General features: G+C 58.8%; 1 protein-coding gene across 1 annotated transcript in view; it reads left to right on the top strand.

The window, feature by feature from the left end:
* The window catches only part of ACOX3 (acyl-CoA oxidase 3, pristanoyl), a 40,605-nt gene that overhangs the window by 22,963 nt on the left and 3,947 nt on the right, over positions 1-13,695 (top strand). Inside the window, exons 10-14 of the mRNA XM_008067942.1 lie at positions 64-184; positions 2,586-2,708; positions 3,034-3,147; positions 9,631-9,746; positions 12,569-12,743. Coding sequence (XP_008066133.1) covers positions 64-184; positions 2,586-2,708; positions 3,034-3,147; positions 9,631-9,746; positions 12,569-12,743 — 649 coding nt within the window. The remainder of the gene's footprint in view (positions 1-63; positions 185-2,585; positions 2,709-3,033; positions 3,148-9,630; positions 9,747-12,568; positions 12,744-13,695) is intronic.

Here is a 13,695-nt window from a genome sequence, read left to right as displayed (position 1 = left end):
ACCCCTGACTTTGGTGTCGGAGGTGCCTTTTCACCTGTTCTTGTTGGATTCCCTCACCCAAAGGCAGAGCTCGGACGTGAGATCCATGCCCTGGCGTCGGCCGGCAAGCCCCTGGCCTCATGGATGGCCCAGCAAGGAATTCAGGAGTGCCGGGAGGCATGTGGAGGACACGGCTATCTGGCCAGTAGGTTCTGGAGATGTGTGCGCTGGTTTCCTGTCCTCAGCCCTGCCACTTGACTCTAGACCAGGGGTCAGCAAACTGGCTGGATGCCCAGTCCAGCCTGCCACCTGTCTGTAAATAAAGTTTTATTGGAACACAGTCACACTTACTGATCTGTCCGTTTTCTGTGCTGTTGTTGCACTGCAATGGCAGAGCTAAGTCATCGCAGCAGCGGCAGAGACCAAATGGCTCACAAAGCCCCGATTATTTAGTCTCTGTCCCATGACAGGAGAGAAGTTTGCTCGCCCCTGCCCTAGACAGATGCTGCTGCTTTCTGACACTCGAAGCTTCTTGGTCAAAATTTGGGGATCATGACGAAGTATGCAGGAGCCCATGAAGCCCAGAGCAGAGAGCAGGCTCTCCATTTATTCGAATTGTCACTTTTTGGTTAACGACTTGGTGGTAAACTAGCACCGAGTTTTATTCAGACGGCATTTTTTTTTTTTTCAGTTGGAGTCTCACTCTGTCACCCAGGCTGGGGTACAGTGGCACAGTCACAGCTCACCACAGCCTCGACCTCCTAGGATCAGGCAATCCTTCTGTCTCAGTCTCTCCAGTAACTGAGATTGAAGGTGTGTGCCACCATACCCGGCTAATAATTTTTTGGTAAAGATAGGTCTCGCTGTGTTACCCACGTTGGGGACATTCTTAAACGAAGAAAAAAAAGTTTGATTGGCACTGGCTATCATTTAGGCAACTGGTGTGTGGTTGAGAGAGTGGATGACCAGCTAACCTGGGCTCCAACCCCCCAGCTCTGCCTCACCAGCCTTGTGACTGTGGTGGTTGTTTCAGCTTGCTGTGTCTCAGTTTCTTTAAACAAAAAATGGGGCGTCTCATTTTTTGTTTAAAGCACACCACATCTTAGGCCCTTGCCAGGATTAGGTGGGTTAACACATATAAAGTGTGAGGCAGTGCCTGGCATGTAGAATATGCCCAGTGACTTTCATCTGCTGTTATCTTTATAACTAGAAGTTATCATCATTGTCATTTGCAGCCTTTCTGCAAAACTGCCTGTGTGCTAATCTTAAATGGATAAAATTAGTCACTCAAAGAAGACCACGCACATGCTCCACGCACAACCACAGGATGGGCAGAAGCTCTGTGGCCCTGCAGAAGCACAGTGGGGCTCCTGCTAGCGCTGAATGGCTCAGGGACCATCCACAGATAATTACGCTCATACTCTCAGTGACCACCTGTCCCGCTGCGGTTCCAGCCTGTGCCTGCTACAGCATGGGGGGCAGCGTGCGGCCCCTCTGCTCCCGCCATGCCCCTTCTCTGTCACTTACTGCCCTGGTGACCATGGCTGTACACTAGTTCCTTGTGAACGTGTCTTGTCCTCTGTGCGGTGCTCTTGGTAGTTTTCATTTGTTGTTATGTAACTCATCGTGGTGCTGTCGATAGTTCAGCTTTGTTCTGGTTTTGAGTGCAATGGGAACATCGAGTCTTGCAGTGCTGCAGACAGAAGTGACTGAGTCGAGATTCATGACGTACACCAACGTCAGGCTGAGGCCAGTGAGACCTCAGCCAACAGGAAGTGTCGAGGCCTTGATCTAGGTTTGTTATGTCAGTTGCACGTTTTTCCTCCAAGGCCTCTCCCAGCTCTTCCTGCCCAGGGCCTGAACTGTGACGTGGTGGGGGAAGAGTGGCATGGTTTGGCAGCCAGTTGGGGAAGTGGTCAGGCGTTCTAGGCGGTCACAAGCCTCCCAGCAACATGGCTGCAGCAGGACATCTGCTCACACTCCGGCTCCATGAATCGCAGTCTGTGTCCCAGCTACTGGGGAGGCTGAGACAGAAGATTCACCTGAGCCCAGGAGGTGGAGGCTGCGGCGAGTTTTGCTTATGCCACTGCACTCCAGCCTGGGTGACAGAGACCCTGATTCAAAATACAGGAATTTTCTGTCTGAATAAAACGTGGTGCTAGTTTCCTACGGTGTGGGAAGTGTGAGCCCCTACCTTTTTCTGCTGGGCCCCTCCCATCGCAGCCTCACATCCGGAGAGAGCATTTTTCATCAGAGGAGGGAAAGGGTCTGGAAGGCATGCCTTATAAAACGAGTTGGGCTATTTCATGGGCAGGAGAAATGTGAGTTGTCTTCAGACAGTTGAGATTTCTTGTGTAAAAAAAGGGACTCATCCAGCAGTGGAGGGAATAGGGCAGCCCCCGAGGGAGTCAGCTGTCGGAGGGCCTCATGCAGGGAGGGCCTGCCAGATGCCCTGCAAGGCTTGGTGACACGGTGAGAGGGAGTTGGGTCGGGACGGGAAGCAGGGTTGTCAGGGCTCCGTCTCCGGTCAAGGTGTGCTTAGCGCTTCATGCGTGTTCAGACGGGGCGGGCCGTTTCCCAAATGATGGTGATATGGTTCATGGCAGCGAATCGGCTGGGTGACCTCAGAGATGACAACGATCCCAACTGCACTTACGAAGGGGACAACAACGTCCTGCTGCAGCAGACCAGCAACTATCTGCTGGGCCTCCTGGCACACCAGGTCCGGGGTGAGGCTTTGGCGGCGTGCCTTGGGGGCTGGGACTCAGCTGTGGGGCTGAGTTCTCCTGGCCTCACTGATTGTGCTGTCCTGGTAAGGAGGAAAATGTTATATGCAGTGACAGGCTAGGGCTGGGTGGGAGCAGGGTCATTCAGAGAGGCTCCAGCTCCTGGGCTGGCCATGCCTTCTAGACACACTCCATGGCCCGGGGTTCCCTGTGCCTTGGGAGGCCACCCTTGCAGAGTCCCTGTGGTTGGGGGTCCCCTGTAGTTTTGGGGTTCCCTGTGGTTGGGGGTCACTGTCTTCCACCAAAGTCACTGGAATGTGCATCCTAGATGGAGCTTGCTTCCAGAGCCCTCTGAAGACGGTGGACTTTCTCGAAGCCTATCCCGACATCCTTGGCCAGAGGTTTGAGGTCTCCAGCGTTGCCGACTGCTTGGATTCTGCAGGTGAGCACACATGAGCCTCAGTCTACAGGGGCGGCCTTTCTGTAATTCCTGCCAGGAAGCATGCTGTGGGAGGGGCCTTGGTGGGCCCCACAGGGCAGTGGCTGTGAGAGTTCCTCGCCCCTGCTCCCTTGGCTTATTCTGTGCCCGGCACTGCGTGGGCACAGGCTCAGAGATGAATGAGGGTGCCCGCTCTGCAGCCCACGCCTCCCTTCCCCTGCCGTGGGAGAAAGAGCATGCAAGGCCTCTAGGTCCTGGTCCCCGCCCTCGGTGACCCTCGCACACCCTCACTGCCGCTCTGCCTCCATTCCCCGGCTGGGGCTCCAGCCCCTCTCGCGCCCTCCCGTGCCTCCGTGCTTCCTGCTCTGGGCTCCTGGAGGACCGGCTGTTGCAAGCCCCGCTCTTGTCCCCTTGCTCATCCCCCTTAAGTCTGACCGTCTGGGGCCTACCTCCTGGGCCCAGCTCGAGCTGGCCTCAGGGACCCTCCTGTAGGTGTCCAGTGAGCCACCTGCCAGTGCCACCCCAGCCCGTGGGGTCTGCCCAGGGCAGTGGGAATAAGGGAGTGGCACTGCGCATGTCTCACTGCAAACTACTTTTATCTTGACGCCTGATTCTCTCGGTGGGGAATAGCTGCTCCGGTGTTGTTCGCTTGTCGCCTGCAAATAAACGTTAGGTGCTCACGCAGCAGTTCTGGGCCTGGGTGCAGCCCCACGCCCACCCTCATGGGGCCTTACAGTCCAGACAGGAGATGGGGGTCACATGACTGCATCGTAGGGCCTCAGTCATGCGGGGCAGGGACTCTGCAGAGAGGTGGCCCTGGCTGGTGGTAGGGAGCACGGCTGGTGGTGACCTTGCAGGGCCGTGGCTGCCTGGGGCAGCCTCTCTGAGGATGTGGCCTTTGAGTTGAAGACAGGCCAGCCATGGCATCAGCTGCGGGAAGACATCTTAGGAGGAATAGATAGCAGGGCTCCCGCCAGGGCTCCAGCGGAGCTTGTGTTTTGTTCCCACACCACGAGAAGGCACTCGGTGGCTCAGGAGGACACCTCCGCTGATTTGGGTCTGTGTCATTTGTTTTGGTGATTCCTACTTTTAAAATGTTCTGGGAAAATGACTGCTGTGGCTGCCCTGTGGGAATGGAGGTGAGAGTCGGCTGGGACAGGTGAGCGGGCTACTGTAACTCCTTAGCCAGTGAAGTCCCCTCCCCGTGGAGGTGCCCCCAGCTGAGCTCCCAGCATCCTGCAGGACCCTACAAAGGGCTCCCTTGGTTCCACAGCTTGTCTAGGGGCTGAGGCAGGGTCAGGATTCAGGCCCGAGCCTACGGGACTGCAGAGCTCCGGGTCTTCTGTTACGGCTCACGGAAGCTTCCTAACAAGTGGCCAGGCTGAGATTTGACAGAAAGATCAGGGTTAGCGCCGCCTCACCTCTGTGCCACCCCCACCTCCACGCTGCCTGTCACCAGCAGGCAGTGCCTCCCACATGCCTCTGCTTCGTCAAGTCCCATGTTCAAAAGAGCGACTTTAAGCCACGGCAGAGGCACCACTTGATGTCCTCACAACCTCATTCATTCACTGGTATTTAGTGAGCTTTCTTCACGCTGCCACCAAAACACCTGTTTATCTTGAAGAGAAGGGCTGGAGACGGGTCCCCAGGCTGTGTCCCAGCAGGCCAGTGGCACCTGAGCCAGGCCACCTGAGTGTGAGCCTGGCCCTCTGCCCACCAGCTGTGGGACCTTCAGTGAGCCATGGGACCGGCCACCTCGGTATCCTCCTCTATAGCGTGGGGACGTTCTTAGTACCTACTTCATGAGGTTCTTATGCAGATGAGTGAGCTAGTGTGTATACAATACTTAGACCAGATAAGTGCTCAGTAACTGCAGATGGTTATTTAAACACACAGTGTGTCATGGTGTTGGCGTTAGACAGGAGAAGGTAGAGGCTCTTGGCTTTGTGTTCAGGAGACCAGGACATGGGCATTCCTGGAGAGTCTGGGAGGCCCAGATCCTCAGGGTGAAGGAGCTGCTGGCTTCCCATACATGGAGGACAGGTGCGTGGAGAGCCTGTCCAGGCTGTCAGGAGTGACATCGATGTGATAGCAGCCACTGCCCCTGGTGCCGAGCACACGTCCCGCCCTGTCCAGTCCTGCAGTCTGCTTTCTCGTTCACTGGTAGAGCACAAGAACACATGCAGCAGCTGAGCAACGGCAGGTCCTGTGGGGAACCTCTACCATCTGTTCTCCACCTGCACCCTCAGCATCTGGAGAGTGTGTCAGCAAGTCACTGCTTTATTCCTCGCTGGTCACCACACGAGGTTACGACTTCTCTGACAGTCACTCCCTCGCCTTTCTAAAGCGCTCCTAGGATGTGGAACACGCTTGAAGGTCAAGTTCTGAGGTTTGCAAATCACTTCGGATCTTCCCGAGTGCCTGACACAAAGAACTGGAGAATGACCTAATCATTGCAAGAACTGCAGCCCAGCCGGACATTTCTTCCTGGAGCCGTCACTGCTTATGGAGTCAGAATGCCGCCAGCTTCTCCGTGTCCCGCAGCTCTGCCGCCTCCCGCCTCCACTGGAGCTGTGACAGCGAGGCGAGCCTTTGCGCCCCAGCCTTGGGACACCCACCAGCATAGTGTCATGTGTTTCCCTCTGACTGCCCTCGTGTTCACGAGATCCAACACAGTGAAAACACTTTCTGGAGTGAAAATACAAGTGAAATCCACGGGGTGCAAGTAGCTTGGCGGACACTGACATGATCCTCCAGGCACAGAGAGGAGCGCGTGGTGCCCAGCGCTCTTCTCGAGGACATCCGGTCACCAGGCTCTGGTCTCGGTTATGCTGTGTCACCCGGGTCCTCGGACTCACGACCCTCAGGCTCTGCAGGCGGGAGGGGTGCCAGCCTGCTCAGGAGGGTGCTCGCCTGCTGGGAAGGTCGAGAGATTTGTCTTGTGATTCTGACCCTTCAGGGATTGAAGTCTTGTTTGGGGCAGGCCTGGCTTTCTGCTGAGCGCCTCTGACCTTGCACAGACGTGTCTGCTGAGCCGTGTGCATCTGAGGGCTTGCACTGTCGCCTCGTGATGCCAGCCAGCACCTTTCCTGTAGCTGGCTCGTGTGGATGGAGATTAAGGAACCTCAGTGTTTACTCTTTGGACAGCTGTGTATATTTATGGGGCAGCGAGGTTATATGATGTGGGCGTGAGGTCACACGGGGTCAGGCGTAGGCATGAGGTCAAGTGGGGTGAGCAGTGAGGTCATAGGGTGTGGGCCGTGATGTCATGGGGTGCAGGCCCAGGCGTAACATGGTATGGGCAGTGGGGTTGTGGCACGGTGTCCCCTGAGGCGGGAGCTCGGGTTCTGGGGTCAGCACCGGCCCCTGGTGGGGTGACCTTGAGCTGGGCTTGCATCACCTGGTAGGGCCTGGCCTGTGCCATGGCCTTGGTGGGGCCCACTGTGTGGTGGAGGTGCCGTCCTGAGCACTCCCTTGTGCATGCGAGAAGCCCTGAGGTCTGAGTGTGTGGACCAAGCGGTGTTCCCCAGAGAAGCGGCCTCGTGGTGGGTCTTGGGGCATCCGTGTGGTACACCTGGGTCGCCGCCAGCCATTGGGGAGGAGTTGGGGTCGCTGTCCAAGGCTTACTGTCTGGGGTGGGTCTCAGAGCCCATGCCGGGAGCACCCTGGTTGTGGGGGGCTGGGCTGAGGGATGTGGGTGAGGACACAGATCCGGGCAGAGGCAGCCAGCATGGGAGGGCCGGCCATGGCGGTGGGGGAGTCGGTCCAGAGGGCGACGGGACGGTCTCGAGTGGCCCATGACGTGAAGGCTGTGTCAGAGGGAAGTCCCCCGCTGCCTTCCAACCTGGGACTGGAGGGGAGGGCACTGGTGGCACCAGGTTTCGGGCTTGACGTGTCTGGTCGTGCTGTCAGAGGCCCTGGAACGAGGAGCAGGAATGGCATCCTGGAGTGGCTGGAGGGGGACCAGCGCGGGTGGCTGGGGGCAGGCAGCGCAGCACCAAGGAGGGACCAGAGCCAGGAACAGGGAACTCGGGGCTGAGAGGGCACGATTCCGGCCAGCGGGGGTGCCAGAGAGCCCGGGTCCCGCTGTGGGGCGCGTCGAAGGACCCCTTGCGGCCCAGGATCCCAGGAAAGGCTTGAGGACGGAGGCTGGTGAGACGGCGAGTCTGCTCTTGGGCTGTCTGCAGCCTGTTCCCAGCAGAATTCACAGCCAGATGCTGCCAGCGGTCCCGCCCCGTTTGTGTCACCGGTAATTGTTGACTTTGACACGAGCCCTGCAAATGACCTGGGATGCCCACCTTCCGTCGCCGCTTGTGCGGCTTCCACGTGCTTGCTGGGGGCTCTGCTCGCTCCACACGAACACAGCAGAACAGCGTGATGTGTGTTTTGTGTGTGTGTGTGTGGAAATTTAAGGAGTGGAAGTGGAGTTTCCGAAGAACGACATCACGCGAACACAGCTTGCTCATCCGGCGTGTGGCTCCTCTTGGGCACAAGGCAGGATCAGAGCTGGTTGTGGGTACCCAGCTCCGTGGGCGAACTCGGGAAATTGTGGGGAAACCCAGACAAGGCGGGAGGCGCCACTGCACAGGCAGTGTTTGGAAACGACCTGGACGGGCTGGAGCGACATCCAGTCGTGGCCGATGCATCGTGGGACCCAGGGGCCTCTGCTGTGGTCAGAAGGAATTCACGCTGCCGTCTCTGGCCTGGGCCGTCTCCTTGGTTTGGTTGCCATGTAAACAAACCGCGGAAAACACAACTCTGCCGCGTCTGCCTCTCACTGCTGTCCGTGACGTCCATCTGTCGGACGGAACTCGGGACGCTCAGAGTCCTGGAGACTCGAAGGGCAGTTGTGTCTCGGGCCTCTCACCTCTGTGGGCTCTAAAGCCAACATGGATTTTTAGGTCACGTCCAGAAGGGCAGCGTGTAGGGCTCAAGGAAGATCACTGGGCACCCGCAGTGACAAAGTAGACAGTTACTCTCGTAGCTCAGAGGCAGAAGTCTCCAATCCAAGCGTTGGTAGGCCCATGCCCCCAGCCCGCAAGGGGAGGGCGCATCCTGCCTCCTCCAGCCCCTGGCAACTCTGGGCGTCCTTGGCTGTGATGCGTCACTCCAGCCTCTGTCTCCATCACGCAGCTTCCTGCTCTGCCTCTTGTAAGGACACTTGCCATTGGATTTAGGGCTTACCCTCGTCCGGGGTGAACTCGCCTGGATACCTTAACCGCATCTGGAAAGACCCTCCTCCTGGATAGGGTCACATTCCTTGCTTCCGGGGTCAGGGGTGGACAGCTCCTGAGGGGCCCATCACCCATCGCCCGGCCCTGGCAGGCCTGGGAGGGGCGTCTCGCTCTGTACCCTGTGAGCACCCGTGTAGCGGAAGCCTCTGACTTCACCCCAGCAAGGGAGTCAGAGAAGCCTGCGTTTCCACCCCTGCTCTCCCTCCTGGCAGCTGTGTGAAGTTGGGCAAGTTGCTTGCCGTCTCTGAGCCTGAGAAATGGTTTTGTTCGGTTCCTGGTGGGCTTCTCAGTTGAGCTGTAAGGATGAGCAGATGTAACAGCCGAGCAACAATCGGGTATGCAGTGGTAGAAACCCACAGACGTTGGGTATTTTCTTCCCAGGGACTGGGGACTGGGTCCTGTGGCAGAAGAAATCCCGCGACCCCCTTAACCCACCCTTTGGGCCCAGACCCAATGTGACTGGTCCCTCTTCTCCTCCCTGGGTGCTCTGAGCCACAAGCAGCTGTCAGACAGCTCTGTGCCCAGGAGCAAGTGTGAGAGTGTGGCCTCAGCCTTGCATGCCCGGGGCCTCCTGGCGCCCAGTGGTAACAGCACAGCTGCCAGGATCTTGGAATGGCGCCGGGCCTGTGCGAGGCGCTATAGGAAGTCAGATCTAGCTAAGTTGTAATGTGGGTCGGGGGGACCACCAGATGTGGACACCATGGCCTGGGGGACGGGAGCAGGAAGGGGGCCCCAGCTGTCCTGCCGCCCCTGCCGCAGCCATCCCCATCTGCAGTGCCTCTCCCTGCCTTGTGGGGAGATCCGTGTGTGGGGTGAGGCCTCGGGAGACCCGGTGCCAACACGCAACTCCCCAGTTCCCCTGCAGGTCTGAGGGTCGGACCGGGAGAGGTGGACAGAGGCACGCTCCTCTTACTGCTTGCCACCATCTCTGGGCATTGCCCTGAGGCCAGCAGACACTGAGGCGGACTGAGCCGGCCACGTGAGCAGAACCGTGTTGCTCATCCTGTGTGAGGTGCTGGCTCCAGGGGGGCTCCGTGGTTGCTGGAATAATGTGGGTCTCAGGCAGCCTTGTGGCCGAGCCAGGACATCCGTCACCCATGTCCACCCCTGCCTGAACACTGTCTCGCCTATGCACTGGTCTTGAAGAGGACATGACATTTGCAGGCGGCTTGCAGGCCAGCTGTCCTGGGTGACTGTGACGGGTGTCAGATGCTCTGTCGTGACTCTTTTTCTTCTGTTTCTCGTTTTGAAGTCCCCCTGGCAGCGTACAAGTGGCTGGTTTGCTACCTGCTCCGAGAGAGTTCTCAGAAATTAAATCAAGAGAGACAATCAGGAGGCAGTGACTTTGAAGCAAGGAACAGCTGCCAGGTATATGTGTGTTGTTGAAACCGCCTTTTGTGCTATTTGCCCTTCCTTCCTCTGCTGTGGTGTCCCCGGAAGCTGAGTGTGCTGGTGGCGGCCACCCGGCCCTCGGGCTCCCGGGCCTGTGGGCAGCCCGCTGGTCCTCTGCAGCTGGCTCTGCTCCTCCATCACACGGGAGGCGGCTCCTGCCGTGCTGAGCTGGGACGAGCCGTGGGTGTGACGTGCCGTGTCTGATGGTCTCTGACCCGTGGGCCAGAGCGGGGAACGTCAAGTTGTGACAGCTGTGGAGGCGCCGTGGGGCCAGTCACCGCCGGGGGATGCAGAGAGCCCCCTCCTGACTCACGGGCTGGCAGGGCCAGCACCCTGTGCTGGTTTTTCTCAGGTCGTTATCGCCTTCGCTGAGGGCCAAGGTGCCTCCTGATGGGCCTTGGAAGGCGCTTGGGTTCTCGCCCTCGGACGGTGCCATCTCTCATGTTCCGGGACTCTGCCGCCACCAGATGCTTCCTCGTGCTGCCTGTCTAGTTGCTTTTGAGTCCAGTTCAGTCCCACATGTCTGCAGGGCGGGTGTCGTGTCAGGAGCCCGTGATAAGGAAAGTGTGGGGACGCTGAGACAGGTGCCCCCCCTTCTCCCTGGCATCAGTCGTGAGGTTCCGGGTCAGTCTCAGAGAAGCCCCCCGGACCCAGCTCCGTGTCTGCCTGTCTCCATGGAGGCCTGGACCCCACAGCCTGCGTCCCCTTGGCCACTGTCTTTAGGAACCCGTGGAACTTGTGGAGCCTGGCCTGGGATGAGGAGAGAAGGAAGGAAGGAAGGAGAGAGGGAGGGAGGGGAAGAGGGCTGCACTCTGGACCTCACAGGCTCCTGCCAAGCTCAGAGAAACCTTGAAGCTGTGGCTTACAAGAAATGAATTCAGGACAGGGCACAGTGGCTCACACCTGTAATTCCAGCACTTTGGGAGGCCAAGGTGAGAAGATCGCTTGAGCCCAGGAGTTCGGGACCAGCCTGGCAACATAGTGAGACCTCGTCTCTACAGAACATTAAAAACTTAATGGAGCGTGGTGGCACACACCTATAGTCCCATCTACTTGGGAGGCTGAGGCGGGAGGATCACCTGAGCCCTGGAGGTCAAGGCTGCGGTGAGCTGTGATCATGGCGTGACACTCCAGCCTGGGTGACAGAGCGAGACCCCGACTCAAAGAAAAAAAGTGAATTCAGCGTATGGCCACAGTCAGTAAAACCTTTAGCGTAGGGCCATGGTGACCAAAACCATGGTGGCCCTTCTGCAGGGGGCTGCCTTCTGCGCCCACCTTGACTGGGCGTAGCAGGTTGACCATTCCGAAACCAACGGATGCCCGTTAGCTCTGCTGTTCCTCCCGCTGCAGGTCAAACCGCGGTTCTAAGACGGAAATCGAGATGCCCCCAAGTTATAAATGAAGACCCTGGAGACATGGAGGGCACAGAGGGGCTCCTAATGACGGCTGGACCCCTCAGAACTGCCGGGAGGTCCCCTCAGCACCCCCTTCCAGCCCGGTCTGTGCGGGCTTCGGTGCTTGTGACCTCACAATGCCCCAAATGTCACTCAGTCATTGAGAAGTGACTCGCCTCCGATCTTCATTAGAGAACTTGGTGAAAGATTGGCATTGCAGTGAGCCCACGGCAGAGGAGGGCAGGAGGGGCCTGGGTTCTGGGTCCAGCTGAGATGAGCATCCCTGGGGAGAGCTGTGGAGATGCCGACACCCTCAGGCACAGCCACGGTGCAGCTGTCCAGAGCACCAGTGCCCGGGGCAGGAAGGCCGCAGTGAGGCGTTGATGGGAAGGCAATGGCCCAGAGCAAGTTTGTGTCCCAGACCTGCCGTGGATCAGGGAGCACTTTGGAGCGAGGAACACTTCTGACAGCCGAAAGCTCTCGTGGCTCTGGGCTGGACTAGAGGACACAGTCCCTTCCCATAGCATGCGAAGAAAACCTCGGAGGCTGTTGATGTGCCCTCAGGGGGGGACAAGCCTTCTAGAGTAAGACAGGGAACCCAGAATCCGAGAAAGATAGTCAGATTTGACTGCGGATTCAGCATTTCTGGATAGTGAGAGACCCTGTGAACAAAACCAGAAGACACACCCCACATGGGGAAACCCATAGCTGGCAGAGAGCCCCCCAGGAAGGAAGGGGGTCCTACGAGGGAGAGTCCCTTCAGGCTGAGGGTCAGCCTGGCAGAAACAAGGTCGCCCCGAGCACGGCCCCAGCCCACTGTCCTGTGCTGCAGCTTTTGGGGGCAGTGGGGCTGCCAAGTCCGTCTTTGGGTGCCCCATGCATTCTGTGGGGACATTCAGCCCTGAACCACTGACAGCTGAGCAGGGAGGAGCTGGTTAAGCACTTTCTGAGCTCCTGAGTGTTCTTTCAGGACTGGGGGGAGCAGGTGATAGACCCCAGGGGCCTCGTCCTGGTGGGTGCCACACGCTGTAGCCATAGCAGCATTCCTGGGCCCGTACCCGGGCCCTGTGCTCTTGATGCCCGTGTTTCCCTGCGTTCTCGATGGGAGCTGAGCTGAGGGCAGCCACAGGTGTCCTGAGACCTTGGAGTGCATCGGTGCCCGAGGCTGCACCAACCCGGGCTTTGCCTGTGACAGGCCTTTTCCACTGTGTTCTAGAAAGACGTTTCCTGGGCCGCCCCACCCCCCCACGAGGTCCTACCATGTGTCTTTGCCCTCTCAGGATGTGCACTGGCTTGCGGGCCGGGTCCGTGTCTCCAGAGAGTCCTCCCCCCTCCCCCACCCACACAAGTCTGAGCAGCGGTGCAACTCCCGCCACCTCACGGCCGGCGCTATCCTTGTCGCAGGTGTTCCACTGCCGCCCCTTGGCGCTGGCCTTCATGGAGCTCACGGTGGTGCAGCGGTTCCATCAGTACACACACCAGCCCGGAGTGCCGTCGCCACTGCGTGCCGTGCTGCAGCGACTCAGCGCCCTGTATGCCCTGTGGTCGCTGAGCCGGCACACGGCCCTGCTCTACCGAGGTGAGGCTCCCTGCTGCCAGCTCGCCTCCCTGGCTGGGCAGCGTGCCGCACAGGGCGGGGAACTGCTCCCCCGGTGGCGTCACTTCCTCGGGGACTCGCTGAACGCGAGCACGGCGGCCGGATGCTTGGACGGGTGAGAGGCCAGCTCCCACGGCAGGACAAGCTCAGGGGAGCCGCAGCAGAATGTGCTGATGGATATGGTTCCCCTCACTTGTGGTCCTCAGAGTCACTTCCACGTGACTCGGAGTCCTTCCAGAGGCTGGCTCTTGCCGGGCAGTGTGCTGGGCTCTACCGAGGGCCGAAGCCCAGGTCCCAGGGGGCACAGCAGGCCTGAGCCGAGGCTGGGACCCTGGAAGGCTTCCTGCAGGAGGGGGACCGGGCTGATTCCTGGAGGATGGTGGGAATGGGCTGGGCTGGGCTGGTGTTTCTCACCTTAAAGCCTTATATCTGATTGTCTATGTTATCATCTTTGTTTTATTTATACTTACTGTTTTACATTTTATTTATTATTATAGATTTTTTTCCTGATCGCCCCTCCCCCTCATGAATTTTTACTACTGTGATACACTGTGTCTCTGCTGGTGTCCTGCGTGTATATCTGGGCTTACGAAGAGCAGAATCCCCCTCCCCACCAAGAGCCAGCTTCTGTCCCACCCCCAGGGCCAGTGTTGTCCCTGTGGAGGTCCTGAGAGTGCAGTTTGGCCCAAGAAGGCGCGAGGGCATTGGGGCAAAGGGGGCAGGGGCGGGCAGGGCAGGACCCCGACCTTGCTGTCGGAGAAAAACTCGTAAGTGGCCCGACAGCGTTCTCCCCAGCAAAGGCCCTCCCCAAAGCAGGTGCCCTGCCTGTGCGTTCCCGAGTGCCCAGGCCGCAGTCCCTGGACCTCGTGAGGCCCTGCAGGAAGCAGAGGTGGCTGGAGGCGACACCGGGGCCGAGTCTCCGGTCTGGCCCCCC

The sequence above is a fragment of the Carlito syrichta genome, unplaced genomic scaffold (genome assembly GCF_000164805.1).
Source record: "Carlito syrichta isolate Samal-C Ts95f unplaced genomic scaffold, Tarsius_syrichta-2.0.1 Scaffold107946, whole genome shotgun sequence".
In the NCBI taxonomy this organism is placed as follows: Eukaryota; Metazoa; Chordata; class Mammalia; order Primates; family Tarsiidae; genus Carlito; species Carlito syrichta.
Note: the sequence above shows the minus strand (reverse complement) of the source record. Positions and strands in the feature narration are given on the sequence as shown.